At 40.4% G+C, this 17,477-nt stretch overlaps 1 protein-coding gene across 2 annotated transcripts; it reads right to left on the reverse strand.

Annotated features, from left to right (window-relative positions):
- Positions 1–1,700: 1,700 nt before the first annotated feature.
- On the reverse strand, positions 1,701–10,436 carry TSPAN6 (tetraspanin 6). 2 transcript variants are annotated; one of them, XM_035289782.3, is made up of 8 exons: positions 10,400–10,436; positions 9,165–9,353; positions 8,783–8,857; positions 7,579–7,677; positions 7,056–7,190; positions 6,478–6,561; positions 4,444–4,551; positions 1,701–2,631 (listed from the first exon to the last, which is right to left on the reverse strand). In XM_035289782.3, exons 2-7 carry the CDS (start codon positions 9,174–9,176, stop codon positions 4,483–4,485), a joined length of 474 nt encoding a protein of 157 aa, XP_035145673.1. In that variant the 5' UTR covers positions 9,177–9,353; positions 10,400–10,436; the 3' UTR covers positions 1,701–2,631; positions 4,444–4,482. The 2 variants fall into 2 exon arrangements, with proteins under 2 accessions (XP_035145673.1, XP_035145671.1); XM_035289780.3 differs by lacking the exon at positions 10,400–10,436 and adding an exon at positions 10,215–10,369.
- Positions 10,437–17,477: the final 7,041 nt, after the last annotated feature.

A 17,477-nucleotide genomic window follows, 5' to 3' on the forward strand; every position in this document is an offset into this window, starting at 1 on the left:
CAGGTAGCTGGGGTTACAGGTGCTAGCCACCATGCCCAGCTAATTTTTGCATTTTTAGGAGAGATGGGGTTTCATCATGTTGGCCAGGCTGGTCTAGAACTCCTGACCTTAGGTGAGCCTACTTCAGCCTCCCAAATTGCTGGAATTACAGACATAAGCCACTGTTCCCAGCCGAGGGAAAACATTTTAAAAACTCTAAACATAACCTTAAAAGATTATTTAAAACCATTGCAGTGAAAAATACGTATTTGAAAATTGCTCTGATAATCCTTTAAATACTTGCTTCTTTAATCTCAGTAGCCAAAAATCTGACTTGCTGTACTTAAGAGTTGCTATTTTTCAACTTTATTTTATTTTATTATTATTATTATTATTTTATTTTTTGAGACAGAGTTTCGTCTTGTTGCCCAGGATGGAGTGCAATGTTGCAATCTTGGCTCACTGCAACTTCTGCCTCCCAGGTTCAAGCGATTCTCCTGCCTCAGCTTCCCAAGTAGCTGGGATTACAGGCATGTGTCACCACACCCGGCTAATTTTGTATTTTTAGTAGAGACAGGGTTTCTCCATGTTGGTCAGGTTGGTCTTGAACTCCCAACCTCAGGTGATCCACCTGCCTTGGCCTTTGGGAAAGTGCTGGGATTACAGGCGTGAGCTACTACGCCTGGCCTCAACTTAATTTTCTTATCATCTTATGTCAAAAGCTAGCCATCAAATGTTCTAATGGAGAATATCCCTTTTCTCCAATAACTCCAAGCATTTTAAAACACATACTCAAAATTCATGATTATTTAAATTGTAGTTTTTGCCCATTTTGCTTTGTTTTGTTTTTTGTACTTTAGGTTCTGGGGTACATGTGCAGATCATACGGGATTGTTGCATAGGTACATACATGGCAAGGTGGTTTGCTGCCTCCATCCCCCTGTCACCTATATCTGTCATTTCTCCCCATGTTATCCCTCCCCAACCTCCCCAACCCCCCTGTCCCTCCCTTAGCCCCCCACAACAGACCCCAGTGTGTGATGCTCCCCTCCCTGTGTTCATGTGTTCTCATTGTTCAACACCTGCCTGAGTGAGAAGATGTGTTTGGTTTTCTGTTCTTGTGTCAGTTTGCTGAGAATGCCCGTTTTTTTTCTAACTGTAACTGATGTCCCCTAACCATCAATTCAAGGACTGTGGCAATCAGAAACTAGATAGGTTCTACTAATGGATGTATAAAGAGACCCAAAACCAAAGAAATAATTCCCTGACTTCAACTCAAATTTTAATAATTATTATTTTCCTTATCCTGAAGATACAGGTTACATCCCTCCCTATACAACTTTTCAATGCAAACTATACAATCAAAAGAGTCTGATCTCTAGGAGAACACTAATCATATGCTATTTTATAACATGGAATGTAGTTTTTTCACAGGGAACTTTTTTTTTATATTTGCACTTTAAGAATTTTTTTTTACATTAAGCTCTGGGATACATGTGCAGAACGTGCAGGTTTGTTACACAGGTACACATGTGCCATGTTGGTTTGCTGCACCTGTGGAACAGTTTTTTAAACAAGAACATTAAATTTTTAATACAGAGTTAAGGCCTCAGACTTATATTTCCTATCTAAACTCTGAGTAGAAATGTAGGGCTTAGCTTTCTCAGTGGAAAACAGCCACCATCCCAGCAGATTTTTTACAAGTTAATTTAAACACGATCTTTTTAGAGGAAAACAGTATTTATTGTATACGAGTTATACTTGTTAATCAAAGGCACAAACCAAAACCAAGACTTAAAGTTGACCATAATATTGACAATTAAGTCATATAAACCAGGTACCAGCTAAATTTAATGAAGATAAGTTCCACTAAATTCCTAAGGAAAATACAGTAATTCCGACACCATTGAATAATTAGAAACTTTCAAACAAGAGGGAAAATAATGAACATCATAATAAATGTTCCAATTGGGAGGCGAAGAAATGTAAATTGTGTGCTGAAACCTGATGTATCACAGAACATCAATAGTCCCTTTCAGTCTTGGATGCCTTAGACCCAAGGCCTTAGACTGTTATCACCATCTGGCAACCCTGATGAGGGATGCCATCTAATGACTGACTGAAATTAAATTACACAATGCAACTTTCTGCCTGTCAGCAGAACAGCAAGTGATAAAATATTTTAACTTCTTGGTGCAAATTATACAATCAAACCAGATAACCTTAACTGGAAAGGAGCCAGTTCAGAGAGGTCAATTTTCTATTACACTACATCAATAGCAAAGTCAGAGGAATCAATTTTTATCTTGTAACACTACATGAAATAGCAAATTCACAGTGCCTTCCAAAGGCCCCCCAACTAAGAAAAATAACAGTCAAGAGTAACACAGTCTTCATTTACAATTTACTAGCTCTTCCAGTGTTTCAGAGGGATACAGGGTTTCAATGATCTAACATGAATGGGACAGAAGGTGGACTTAGAACATAGCAAACATGCATCTTGATTGCATCAGCCTATTGGTGTAGTTTCTTGTTCTACATCCATCTTGATTGAATCAGTCTACTGGTGTACTTTTTCGGTCTATCAGTAAGTAGTATCATCAGTTCTCCAGCCAGGCAATTTTCTAATTCACAGGGGGGACTCTAAATGTCCTAAAATTAAAGAAAAAAAGTTAATTTACTTGTTACAGAAATTTCAACATCTGTATTTGCTTGCATACATTCTAATCTATTCCTGCTAATGAAGACCTTCCTATGTGTTCCCAGTCAGTGGCTCAATTAAAATGCAAAGTGTGCCCTAGGTATCAATTCAGCCAACAACAGTTCTCACAATATTTTACCACTTAAATACTAAAGCCGTTGAAACACACGTCTTCCCAAAATCTGGTTCCTATTAGACCAAATGAGTTAGACCAGATAGCCCACCAAAAACAGTTATCTATTAGACCAGATAGCCCACCAAAAACAGTTATCTATTAGACCAGATAGCCCACCAAAAACAGTTATCTATTAGACCAGATAGCCCACCAAAAACAGTTATCTATTAGACCAGATAGCCCACCAAAAACAGTTATCTATTAGACCAGATAGCCCACCAAAAACAGTTATCTATTAGACCAGATAGCCCACCAAAAACAGTTATCTATTAGACCAGATAGCCCACCAAAAACAGTTATCTATTAGACCAGATAGCCCACCAAAAACAGTTATCTATTAGACCAGATAGCCCACCAAAAACAGTTATCTATTAGACCAGATAGCCCACCAAAAACAGTTATCTATTAGACCAGATAGCCCACCAAAAACAGTTATCTATTAGACCAGATAGCCCACCAAAAACAGTTATCTATTAGACCAGATAGCCCACCAAAAACAGTTATCTATTAGACCAGATAGCCCACCAAAAACAGTTATCTATTAGACCAGATAGCCCACCAAAAACAGTTATCTATTAGACCAGATAGCCCACCAAAAACAGTTATCTATTAGACCAGATAGCCCACCAAAAACAGTTATCTATTAGACCAGATAGCCCATCAAAAACAGTTATCTATTAGACCAGATAGCCCATCAAAAACAGTTATCTATTAGACCAGATAGCCCACCAAAAACAGTTATCTATTAGACCAGATAGCCCACCAAAAACAGTTATCTATTAGACCAGATAGCCCACCAAAAACAGTTATCTATTAGACCAGATAGCCCACCAAAAACAGTTATCTATTAGACCAGATAGCCCACCAAAAACAGTTATCTATTAGACCAGATAGCCCACCAAAAACAGTTATCTATTAGACCAGATAGCCCACCAAAAACAGTTATCTATTAGACCAGATAGCCCACCAAAAACAGTTATCTATTAGACCAGATAGCCCACCAAAAACAGTTATCTATTAGACCAGATAGCCCACCAAAAACAGTTATCTATTAGACCAGATAGCCCATCAAAAACAGTTATCTATTAGACCAGATAGCCCACCAAAAACAGTTTTTACCAAGAAAGCAACACTCTCAACGACTGACTAAAATTGTGGTAAATGAAAACTAGGTAAAGGACTATGGAAAATGTCAATATTGGTGAGGAACAGAGTGCACCTGCCAGGGAACCTCACAAATAAGGTCATTATTGGGATTCTTTGTTTTCCCTCTCTGTAGGCTGAAAAATGTTAGAAAAGGGACCACTTACGATCTTTAGGCTGACATGTGTATGTAAATATATAAACTCACACAGGTACTCTTCTGTTGCATAACTTTAGAGAGTATGCACAGATAAGCTACAGCTAAGTCAGTACTTTCTGACCATGCCTTGTGTGTAGAGACCTAATCTGCCTGCACAGGGCTTACATAGCACCAGCTAGATTTAAATAGGCTAAAGGCATTCCTGACAAACTTAGTTCATGTATCACATACATAGGCTGGAGTAGACATCAACACTAACAGAGCTGAGGACCAAAATGAACGTACCTTAAAGGCAGAGAGGAATAGCCCCGCAGATCAACTGGGTTACACTATCTCATACTGGTTATTTGTTATGGCACGAGAGAGGCAGTAGGCGAGAAAGATTCCAATCAGCTAGAAATAAAATAGAAACAAAATTAAATACTAGGCAAAAGAGCTTGAAAACCTCAGACTATATTCTCCTCTCACTTGTAATTCGCTTATAATTTTCTTCCTTGAGTTTTTCTAGACAGTTATGTTTAATACTCTGCAGCATCTAGATCACATTCAAAGAATGTAAGTGAAATTTTATTGTTACTATGACCCAGAATTTCACAACTCTCACCAAAGGAATCTCACAACTCTCTCTCCAGCAAACTATCACTCAAGGAAAATTCAGTCGCAAATTTTGGAGAAACTTTTCTTACTCTCAGTTCCCAGAAAAAACGAAGACATAGTTTTGAATAAGTATCTTAACAAGTTAAATCTCCATCAAGGAGGAGAGAGCTTTTCCTAGAAAGATCCAGAGCAGTGCTACAATAATGAAAATGTTCTAGAACCCCTGTACTGTATGACATAGTAGGCAGCAGCCACGTGGCTACTGAGTATTTCAAACCTCCAGCAAACTGAGGTTTTAATTTTATTTAATAATTATAACCATTCAAAGGTGGCTAGTGGCTACTGCATTAGTGTAGATTTAGATATAGCTATGCTTGCTACTTTAAAAATATATTAAGACTAAACTTGAATTAGTCTTATTTCTAGTGTTTAATATAAACAAAAAATCCCCTGAAAAAAAAAATCGTTCAGAGCCACAAATCAAATGTCGTGCTACAGTGAGAAACACAGCTTGCGAAACACAGTTTGACCTACTACATGGAATTTACCCAAAACAACTGGTGCATAATGAATCTCCCACTCACAAATCAAAATCAGTATTACATACATAAAATAAGTCCAATCAAAACTCCACTATAAGAAAAATGAAGTATTTTCTCTTTTATTGAGATGGAGTTTCACTCTTGTTGCCCAGGCTGGAGTGTAATGGCATGATCTTGGCTCACTGCAACCTCCAACTCCCAGGTTCAAGCAATTCTCATCCCTCAGCCTCTCGAGTAGCTGGGATTACAGGCGCCCACCACCATGCTCAGCTAATTTCATATTTTTAACAGAGACAGTATTTTTTTTTTTTTGAGACGGAGTTTCGCTCTTGTTACCCAGGCTGGAGTGCAATGGCATGATCTTGGCTCACCGCAACCTCTGCCTCCTGGGTTCAGGCAATTCTCCTGCCTCAGCCTCCCAAGTAGCTGGGATTACAGGCACATGCCACCATGCCCAGCTAATTTTTTGTATTTTTAGTAGAGATGGGGTTTCACCATGTTGACCAGGATGGCCTCGATCGGTTGACCTCGTGATCTACCCGCCTCGGCTTCCCAAAGTGCTGGGATTACAGGCTTGAGCCACTGCGCCCGGCCCAGAAACAGTATTATCACTATGTTAGTCAGGTTGGTCTCAAACTCCTGACCCCAGGTGATCTGCCTACCTTGGTCTCCCAAAGTGCTGGGATTACAGGTGTGCATCACCGCACCCAGCCCAAATACTTCTGTACTGTGACCAGTAACTCAGAGTTTTGTGAAAATGCGATTTCTCTAAAAATGTCCTCACTATCCACGCCCCTGAAGCAAAAGTGAAAATCTTGCCAGGCACAGTGGGTCCTGCCTGTAATCCCAGCACTTTGGGAGGCAGAGGTCGGCGGGTCACTTGAGGTCAGGTGTTCAAGACCAGCCTGGCCAATATGGTGAAACCCCATCTCTATTAAAAATACAAAAAAAAAATTAGCCAGGCATGGTGGAGCACTCCTGTAACCCTAGCTACACAGGAGGCTGAGGTGGGAGGACTGCTTGAACCTGGGAGGTGGAGGTTGCAATGAGCCTATATTGCACCACTGCATTGCAGCCTGGGTGACAGAGTGAGACTCTATCTCAAAAAAAAAAGTGAAAATCTTCTAGCTTACACCTACAAGAGGGATGAAATATTTCTTAAGTAACTACAAAGACTTACCTGGAAGCAAGCAACTCCAAACGAAATTCCTGCAACGACTCCCATTTCTGACTCTATAATGGTCATCACCTTTATAAAACAACCCTAATGGGAGGAAACAAACAAAGATTAAGTACAGCACAAGCAGCATGTACTTTTCTTTATGGTAATAAGCACTTTGATCATACACCTCTGCAGAAAGGTGTATGTATCATAGCCTTTGGTTGTCATTTTATTGAAATCTACTCTCTTCTGTATGTTCTCAAAAGAACAAATAATTATTCCCAACTATTTCCACCTTTTGGATCATACATTTAAAAGTGTTACTTTACTGGAACCAAGGAGTTCAAGGCTGCAGTGAGCTATAATCACACTACTGCACTCCAGACTGGATGACAGAGACAGACACTGTCTTAAAAAAAAACACTAAATAGTAAATAAACAAAAAGTGTTACTTGCTAGCTGTCTGAACTCAAGTCTTACCCACTCTATTTCAGCTTACATTTATTAATATGAGGAAAAATTAAAAACTGAGTCAATTTTGCATTCAGTTAAGTCCTCAAACACTGTGAAACAGAAAGTTTTAAAAGGCACCTTACTTCATTGTTTACTTTATTTGCATCTCTCTGTGGAGTACAATCTTCAAGTTTACAGCAACTCTTGGGAAATCCTTTTTCTGAGTAATAATTAGTATCTGTCCAATCTCTATAATCGGTGACACCACAACAATGCAACTGAAAAACCCAACAAAAGCATTTATAGTTCGTATTACAACTTTGTAAGCAAACATTTAACCTAATATCCTCTAGTGCAATTTGTGCTCAAAACATTTACTATACTCAATGATCTCTCTCCTGAATTGATTCAAGAGATCAGCACTGGGTCCTTGATTACCACCATGCATGACAGCTTCGTATTGGCCTTACTTTCCTGCTATAGTTGGTACTAACAGTACTTGGACTATGATATAAGTAGGGAGGGAAGAGAACAGGTGCACATGTGAGGAAAATGAAACGTGTCACTGCTTTCCTCTACAAGTGGATAACATCTAGTACCAGGCTCTATTCTTTTCTCTGAGGCAACAGAGAATGTGTTCTCCTCTAGGTGGTAGTTGCCACTTACCGTATTTTGGATCTTGTCTACTGCATTGCTTCTATAATCTCCTGTAGAGTTATACTGCTTCAAAGCCTTCTCATAATTATTCTTAAAGCTGTTCTTAATCTATAGCAAATAAACACAATGTCAGTAAGAAAATCCTCTAGAAAGTTCTTTTGGTTTCAGGTAAAAAAAGTTCTTGAATCTGACCAATGGTCATTATCTTTGCCAGCAGCAACATGTATGGTAATCAACTTCCATGGTACAATCTTGTCCTCTAAGGGATATGAGTTCGCTGAGGGGACTACTAAGCAAAACATTAAAATATATGATGAGAACCACTACAAGTTCAAAGTGCTGTGGGTACATGTATTTATCTGTGTGGCAATGCAGTATTGCTGTGTTCTGTACCCTGCTAATTTTTCTCTACTTTAAGTACAAATTCGATGCCTATGGAATTTGTAAGCTACAAAGCCTTACTTTAGGAGACTGCGCTACCACTTTATAAGAACTCTCACTGATGAGCCTTCATTACTCATCGAATGATATTTGAACAACCCCGAGTTTACCTGATTTTTAATTCAATATTAAACTTTTGATGATCTGCATTAAGTATATCCAATCTTTTCAAAATGCAAGGCATAAGTGAAGAAGGTTATCAATTTTGTGCTTTGAATATTTTCCTATCAATAAAATTATAAATTGTACTATCTCCATGTTAATAGGTGTTTACACACAGAAAAATGACAGGGAATACAAGTAAGTAATTTTCTTCTGGTGACTGTCAGTCTTTACAATATTCTAAATTATTTGGTAGGCTAAGGCAGCTAGATCACCTGAGGTCAGGAGTTCAAGATCAGCCTGGCCAACATGGTGAAACCCCATCACTACCAAAAATACAAAAATTTAGCAGAGCGTGGTGTCGGGCACCTATAATCCCAGCTACTCAGGAGGCTGAGGCAGGAGAATTGCTTGAACCCGGGAAGCGGAGGTTGTAGGGAGCCGAGATCCCACCATTGCACGCAGCCTGGGCAACAAGAGGAAAACTCCGTCTCAAAAAAAAAATCTAAATTTTATTTTAAATTAGAAGTGGGCCAGAATTTTTACAAGAAGGCCATTATTGTCAGCTACAGGTTTAAGTACAGAGGTCTAACTCTTCTACTTAAATAAATCCATTTTTATCTCTTGGAGGATAAATTTAACATGCCAAGCTTCCCTAATTCAGGCTTACCTCATGTCTGAAAACAAATCCTACGATGGCAGCGACCAGTTCAACCAAAAAAATGAGAGTCAGAAACATTGCATACTGCAGGATAAGAAAGAAAGGCCAAGTCAGCATAAATAAGATACAGCACAGCTGCAAAGGAAGTCAAAGAAAAAATAATGGTCGTCTTCTCAATTAGTTCATCATGTTTTCATTGAAAAGGGCATAGGGAAAATAATAACATGTCTATTTTGAAAGTGGAAACTGGCCACTGAACTGTTACTTGGTAAGTTTTCATAAGGAACAGGAAAAATTGTAAAGGGCCATGACCAATTTCAAGAAAGGAATCCTACAACATACAAAACTTTTCTAAAACCAAGAATCAATTCTAATGAAAACAAGGACTCACCAATTTTAGCATCCATGCAGAAACTCGGCAGGTAGCAAAACAACCAAACGTGCCCAAAAGAATAATGACGGTACCAGTACCAATGAGCACGAAGGGGACGTTGGTGGCCTTCTCATTTAAAAGAGAAAAGTAATTCTCCAGGCTCACCTTGCCCCAAATGCCAACTGCTAGAAGGATAACGCCAGTGATCTACGTGGGAAATTAGAAAACAGAAACAGTTATGCACTGTGTACAGCAGCATCTTCAAATCACAAAGCATGAGGTAATATTTAAGGCATAATAGGTGTGATATGCTGGAACATGGCAGACAAGGGGGCAGAGTAGAAGGGATTAGGAGGGATCTGCACACAAGAGTAGGCTGTGGACAAGGTATCTTTTTAAAACTCTTAGAATTCATCTTTTTGTGTGTAAACACAAGCCCATGGCATATTTGCCCTACAGATCAAAACTTCCTTAATTGTCTTACTCCAGCCTTAGGAAGAAAACCTTGAAGAGAAAAAAAAAAGGGTTTTTATGAGTTCCAGAAACTTTCCCCGTCCTCTCCAGTTAGGGATGAGCACAGGGTACAAGCAATGGTACAAAAGCAAGCCCAAGGATAGACTGGCGGGAGTGGAGGCATACCATACTTACCTGCGAAACACTCCTCTCTTATGAAGCAGTGAAAAGAAAGACACTATTATGGAAGTGTGCTCTCAAAGGGGCCGGGCAAGCCTTGCTTGCCTCTGTAAAGGTCCAGGGTCACCGTCTGCGTGCTATAGGGGCTTAACGCCCCAGCTCGCCTCCTGCATCGAATTCGAACGCTGGCAAGTCTGGGTCCCAGCTCAGCCTATTGGCTGCCTTAGTCCCGCACTCCGACCCCAGCGCCGGCGAGATGCCTGAGCATTTAGCTCGGGGCCCAGTCCCTCGTCGCCGGCGTTGGGGTCCCAGGCATGATGGCCGCCCAAACCCCACCCCATCCCCGACCTGAACTCCCGCCGTTCAGGGTCACACCCCCCCACACACCTAAAAGCCCGGGATCCCCTGCTGGCCCCAGGAGCCTCAGTCTCTCACCCAGAAAATGAAAGTGTAGATTAGTAGGACGCTCTTGAAACAAGTAATGACTGGTTTAGTCTGCAGTCTCCGAGACGGGGACGCCATGACCAGCCCGAGACCCTGCACCACCGCACTGGGCGATCAGAACACAGGGAGCGATAGGCGGAATCCCCGAGTTTCCCCGGAAACTGCCGAAAACTTACGAGCGTCCACAACTGAGAAGGGCCGGAAACACTGTACAATTTTCTAGAGGGTAAAGTCCGGGAGGCTGTCCGGAAAGTGGCGACAATTTCCGAGCGCCCCCTGCCGAAGGTTACCGAAAACTATATACAAAGGTTCTAGTGTCGGAAATTTCATATGTTTTTAAGTGGAGCTTTCTTCTTTGTTTTTTTTTTTTTCTAAGCTAAGGAATTTTTCCCGCCCCCCACCCCTCCCCTCCCCTTATAACTTCACCACATTGTTTCTATCACCAGCAGAGCCCGCAGCGCTCTGCGACTGGGCTTCCCTGGCCCCTGGTGCCCTAGAGAGAAGGAAAAGAATGAAGAGGTTAAAAGTGACCTAAGACAATACATGGGAAAATACCCACAAGAAATACATTTGCAAAAAGAAAGCGGATTGCAAAGCAATACATACAATCACATATGCTTAGACAAAAACCGAAAGAACAGTGAAATTTACCTCTGGTGGAATTAGACTGATTTTTTTTTCTCACTTGTCTGCTTTTCAATTTGTGAACATTGTTTTATGGGGTGAGGAGGGGAGATATGAACGAATTGAGGAAAATAGTCACCACTTGTTGAAAGAATTTCTAAGGTAGGTATTAAAGATGATAATGACTTTTAGAATTTCCCTGCAGGACTTTGCAAAACCCCAGTATTCCTCTACTCTTTTATCTCCTAAGTAATTTGGAAAGTTGAGGAAAAGTGTTTTAACATAATAGTGAAATGTAAGTTCAGCTCTTCGCTGCAAACTTTTAAAAAGGGTGCTATGGAAAATGCCTGGTGAGTGTGACCTCTAAAATGTTAAAACGGAGAGTCACTGTATATTCCAGCCACCCGTTTTTTCCGATCAAAACCCAGCTGATCACAGAGAGGTTAAAACCTAATGTTACGTATTGTGAACATATTGGTCTATGTTGTTACAGCACAGAAGGTGTGTTAAGGTCTGATTTCTCAACTAAAGTGTCAGCTCTTTGAAGGCAGAGACTGAGTGTTAAGTGAGTATGTGTTATCTCTAGAGGAATGGGGTTAGAAGGCTATATCAGTTCCCTATGCAACCCAACCCTTCGTCATTGACACAAACTTCTTTTTTATTTTTCTCAAGTTTTTTTGTCACAAACTTGACACAAGTGGCTATTTACTCTGTTACCATTGCAAAAAGACCTGCATTTGTGGAGGAGAGAGGAATACTCAAACTTTTCTGCTTGAAACATTGCTTTAAACATACACCTCAGGACCGGAACACAGGAAAGTTCCATTGACTTGCTCATACAGAGCTTCCCTGTGCTTCAAATATTGACCTAGGACCAGTTCCTATAACATCTCGCCAGACGTCTGAGGTACAAGACAGCAACTATTGGAAAATGAATTATTGCACTGCCAGGCTTTATACTAAGATGTTCTACTAAAATTTGAAAGACTTAATACACAAATACATGTAGAGAATAGATCAATGATACATCTATATACAACTACAAACAGTTTGAAGTCATCAGGAAATAGCAGATATTCAACATTTAAAGAACCACATAAGCCATAGTTATATGACGTGAGGTGGAGAGGGCTGTCTAAGTATATGCAAAGATTTCTTCCTAGGCTAAATGACCCCAACTGAGGGGTTCGTATACTAAAAACAAGGATCAAGAAAAGTCTTGCTAACTTCTTGTCATCTTAAAAAGAGGTTTCTCTGAAACTTAGATTTGTGCTGTGTCCTGGAAGGGATTTACAATGTGAGCCCAAGAGCAAAGAAATATATCTGTAGCTGAAGGAAAAATAAAATAGCAAAGCAAAAGCCACATCTTATTTCCAAGAATGTGTTGACTTTCCTCCTCACCCTTCCTCTGCCATTCACAACGCTGCTTTGTTTGAACAACACTCGGTGCCAAATTCAACCAAATGCTGACATGGAAATTCATTTTTCTATGGCCACAACACCTTGCACCATTGCCTCCTACTCTGGTACACCCACTTCCACCTCCCCACCCCCACCATGCCACCAAACCCAGAAACTAAACTTAGTTCAAACCTAGGCCTGGGTCTGTGTACAAACCCAGACCAAAGGGGCATCTAATCCCATTTAAGGCAATTTAAGAAGTGTTTCCCTAGGCCATTAGATAAATGTATTCTTTAAAGTTTTAATAATGACTGTGATAATGAGCATTGACTATATACCAACCACTATTGCTAAGAGCTTAATACACTTTACCTCATATGCATGCATCACAAAGACCTTATTATGAGGTTGACACACCTAGCACCTTCATTTGACAGATGAAGAAATAGGTTGAAAGAGGCCAAGTAAGCTGCCTAGGACTAAACCTGGGCAACTTCTGGGTCCTTCATCAGAAATGGGGCCCACTTTGTGATGAGACATAGCTGCTGTTTACACACAGCTGTCTCGGCCCAGAGTAATCCAAGTAAAGACTCCTGTTGCACAGATATTTAACCACAAACATGGGCTCCTTGCAGCCCCTGAAGCTTAAGAACCTCAATGATTGCCACAGTTCTGCCTTGCACTTGGGTTTTTGGGTTGAGTTTGACTTTTGCCTTCACTCCAATAGCCCAGTCACTTAGGAAGTAACCCTATCTGCCCCAGAGTGATGAGGTAGAGAGTTCAGCACTTTTTTTGGTTCAACCTCTTAATTTCTCCCTCTTTTTGAGCACGGAAACACAATATGACGCCAACAATGTAGGGAAAAATGAAAATACTTTAAGTGTTGTTACTGCTTGTTTTACATTGAACATTGAGTAGTCTCCCTTCCCAATTAACTTCCTGCAACCCTCAAGATTAGGTGTAAATGTTTTTCATTGCCAGACATCAGGCAAGGGAAATGACATAAACAAGGGCTCACTGTTAAGTCAGACCTCCTCTGTGCCACCTCCAACCTCCCCCCATACCTGCAATCTCCTTATGCCAATACAATCCCAACTGATTTCCTACTGCTTTTCCAACGTGAATGTTCTGCTCCATACCAAGTCAGCATGATCATCCCCCCAATAAACAAGTCCTATTCCCTAGTCCCTGCCCACCCTCAACTTCACTCAAAATTTCTGCTTCTACTGAATATCCAGTTCAATCCCAACTCAGTAAAAACGTCCCTCCTCCCTCACCTCTTTCTTTAACACCATAACTGTCTTAACTACACACTCACTCCTGTTAAGTCAGACCTTTAGTCAATTCCTGCAGTATCTGCTTTGCATTTCTACTTACCTATTCTACATCCTGCCATCTAGATGTTCAGAAACTACTGAAGAGCTAGTGTGACAGGGCCCCTACATCCCCCTTTTATACTCTCCTCAGTACCCTAGGACATAATGCCCAATTGATGAGTTCATTTGCTGCTTGGCCAATCCCTGTTAAGCTGATTGCTCAATGAGACCATAATTGGTCTCTGGGGGGTAACCACATAGTAGTTACTCAGGATTGATTGCTGAAATTAAATTAAAAATTAAATGTCTAAGTCATCCCAGTATCATACTATCAAAAAACAGAAAAATTAAATTAAGCACCTAGATAATGTCTTGGAACATTCCTACTCTCTCTTAGGAACCACTAAATAAATAAATAAATAAACAAACTGTATCACTCAGAATACATCTTATCTCTTATTCACATAATAACTTTACCATTTTCATTTTCTCATCCTTTTTCTAGCATCCCTTCAATTACCTTTGGCTAAGTGCCTATCACAGAATTTAAAGGTACATCCTACTTATTTTTTTAATATCTCATATTTTGTATTATAGCCATCAGATACCTCACTATTTAAACAGTTAATTAATATGTACAGTTTTAAACATCCATTTTCTTAATAGACCATCTCTTTATTCCTATTGTCTCTTGTGCATTCCCATTCTCCTTTTCTGAAATCCTATTTTGTCTATTTTTATTCATTTTTTTTCCATCCACTCCCTTCAGATGCTCTGTGAATCCTTTCCCTCCCTTTACTTATCTCTGACTCCAACTAGACTATGAGTGCTCAGAGGGCAAGAATCTTCTTTCCTTCTTCAAAAAACTCATAATATACAGTTTGGGACACATAGACATGAGAAATATTTTTAAATGGTATTAAAATTCACAATTCTATGTCCATTTTCTAAGAAAGTTGTTTCTAGTCTAGTCTTATTGAGCTTTGCTGAGATCCCAATTAGGGAAGTCAGTTTCCATATCTAATATTTCTTAAAACAATACCTTATTGACTGCTGAAGGGCTTCATATTAAAAGTCTTAAAGTTGAAAATGGTACTGAACTTTACGAAATAAGAAATTGAGTATGCCTGGATGCTATCAGTCTCCTTATCTACCTTGGTCTTATCTTCCCCACCAAACCATAGGGAGAGGTGTTTTACTTCACTTTATATCCTCACAGTGTCTAACATTGTGTTTTACACACTGAGTACGTGCTGCAGAAATGTTAGGGTTGTTATAATTAACCTCACTTGTTTTGAGTGAGCTCTTTATATTATTAATCCCAATGCTTCACAAGAATACTGTCCCCATCCTTGGACATATCCCCTTACTTTGATCTCCCTATGTTTTCCATATTCTCCCCCTTCACTTTCTTCTTTAACCTCTCTCTGCAACCCCTCTGTCCCACTCCTTCCAGTTTTCAGTGGGATCGAGGCCTTATGCAGCATCTTCACCCTGGCATGTGCTAGGCTTTGTGTTGGATGGCTGGGGATATGAAGAAAACTAGGATAAGGTTCTTGCCCTCTAGGTCCTCATAGTCTAGTGGGAGTCAGACATAAGTAAAGAACAACGCAAAAAGTGTGAGAAGTCCTAAAATTGAGATGTGTACCAAGTGCTGTGAGATAAAAGGGAGGCAAAGTTAACCATCTTGGGCTGGAATGGGCTGGGGGAAGCTTCTCAGCAGCAAGGATGGATAGAGTTTCAACAAGTCAAGAAAGGAGGGAAGGGACTACAGAGCAGAGTGAACATGTCTGTGCAGAGGGACCAAGGTGCAAAAGGAAGAAGAAGCTCAAGGAAGATCAAGAGGCTGAGTGTGTCCAGAATGAGGAGGCATGGGGTGAATGTTTAAAACTAGGCTAAGGACATAGGTGGGGCTTGCTTGTGAAGAACATGGTATGCAATGCTAAGGAGTTCTGTACTCTATGCCAAGAGGGAGCCAGTGAGGGGGTTTTTAAGAAAGAAAAAACTACGGTAGAATATATTACTTTGCTTGTTCCCTGTCTCTCATATTCCTCTCTCTCTCTCTCTCTCTCTCTCTCTCTCACACACACACACACACACACACACACACATTTAATATATTCCCTATTTTCTCACACATGAGTTTAAAATAAACTCCTATATCTTATTTTCTGGCCCTACCCTATTTATTCAACTTTGTTTCCTATCTCTCCCTGAAACCTCTTAGCACTCAGCCCCTCCCTGTCTGACCTAACAGTGAGCTCTTGTTGATTACGTTTCCTTTGCCTGAGACTAGACCAAAGCCCACCTCTTCCCAGGTGCCCCCTTTCCTCTGACCTCCTCCTAGAGTCCTTAAAGTCTGTAACAGACTTGTGGCAGTTTATTAGCATAGGGAGTTGTATTGTTTTCTAATTAATTGTGTCCCTCTTTCTCCCCCTACTAAACATAAACTCTGTGGAAACTGTAGAGTAAGCTCCATAAGATCAAGAATCACACATTACTTGCTCACCACTGTATCCGAAGTGCTTAGATTATAGTAGATGACCAATAAAGATTCCCTAAACACACTGTAATTAAGAACATGCTTGTTTCATGTCTGTTTCTTCCATTCCATGAGAGCAGGGATTTTTGTCCGTGTGTTCACTGATGTTTCTCAAATATGTAGAACCATGTGTGGAACATAGCAAATGCTCAACAAGTATTCGTTGAATTAATTATGGATTACAATGCCAGGGATTTTGTCTGTCTTGTTCACCACTGCATCCACCATTCTTGACATGGTAGATGCTTGATAAATTTATGGAATGAATAAGGCCACCATCATGTCTTCTTTACATAGCTATTACACTGTTAAGCACATACTGGATACTCAATACATATTTTTCACAGGTGGATTGGAAATGAAGCAGACTCAGGCTTGCTTTTGTATTCTGATAAGTACAATTCTTCCCCTGATGACTGAGAAGGGGTTCCCAATTTGCTTGCATACACAGGAGAACACCCTTTCTACAACAGCTTAACATTTTTCCTTCTATAACCACTGATTTTCCAAGAGGTAGAAATGTCAACAGTGAGGGGAGGGAGATTGTAAGTAGCTGGTCTGTACTATGGCAGAATAGTCTCATTATCAGATCTAAAATGAAAAAAAAAAGCTTGCTGAGTGAAATGTAGCCCTCCCTCAGAGACCACTGGGAAACAGCTAGATTTGCTCAAACAGCCTCCCACTAAAGCCTCTCCAGGCATGCTTTCCCTCCATTGTTAGGATGGGAAATCAGTCTTGATTCTCCAAGCAAGAAACACATGATTTTTTAATAAACAATATAATCTTTTTTTCTTTTTTTTTTTTGAGACAGAGTCTCTGTCGCCCAGGCTTAAGTGCAGTGGCACGATCTCGGCTTACTGCAACCTCTGCCTCTCAGGTTCAAGTGATCCTCCGGCTTCAGCCTTCTGAGTAGCTGGGACCATAGGCGCACACCACCATGCCTGGCTAATTTTTTGTATTTTAGTAGAGACAGGGTTTCACCATGTTAGCCAGGATGGTCTCGATCTCCTGACCTTGTGATCCGTCCACCACAGCCTCCCAAAGTGCTGGGATCACAGGCATGAGCCATTGTACCAGGCCAACAATATAATCTTAACAGAAACTGAAGTCCAGAGAAGTTAGGTCACTGACATGAGGTGAAAGTGTATCTGACCCTGTACCATATAGATTGCAAGATAGGTCAGAGTTGGGAGTCTAAGGAATTACAGGCGAAATTTTAGGGAATGTCAAAGTCAGCTACAGTCTTCTTCCCCTCTCTTTGGTGTTTGTGAAATTCCTTTTCATTCAATCCTGATGTCATGCTGAGTCATAAAAAGAAGTGTTCTTCAGTGCAACACATCTCTGGAGGCTGCTTAAGCCAGCCTCTGTGTT

The sequence above is a fragment of the Callithrix jacchus genome, chromosome X, assembly GCF_049354715.1.
Source record: "Callithrix jacchus isolate 240 chromosome X, calJac240_pri, whole genome shotgun sequence".
Lineage (NCBI taxonomy): Eukaryota > Metazoa > Chordata > Mammalia > Primates > Cebidae > Callithrix > Callithrix jacchus.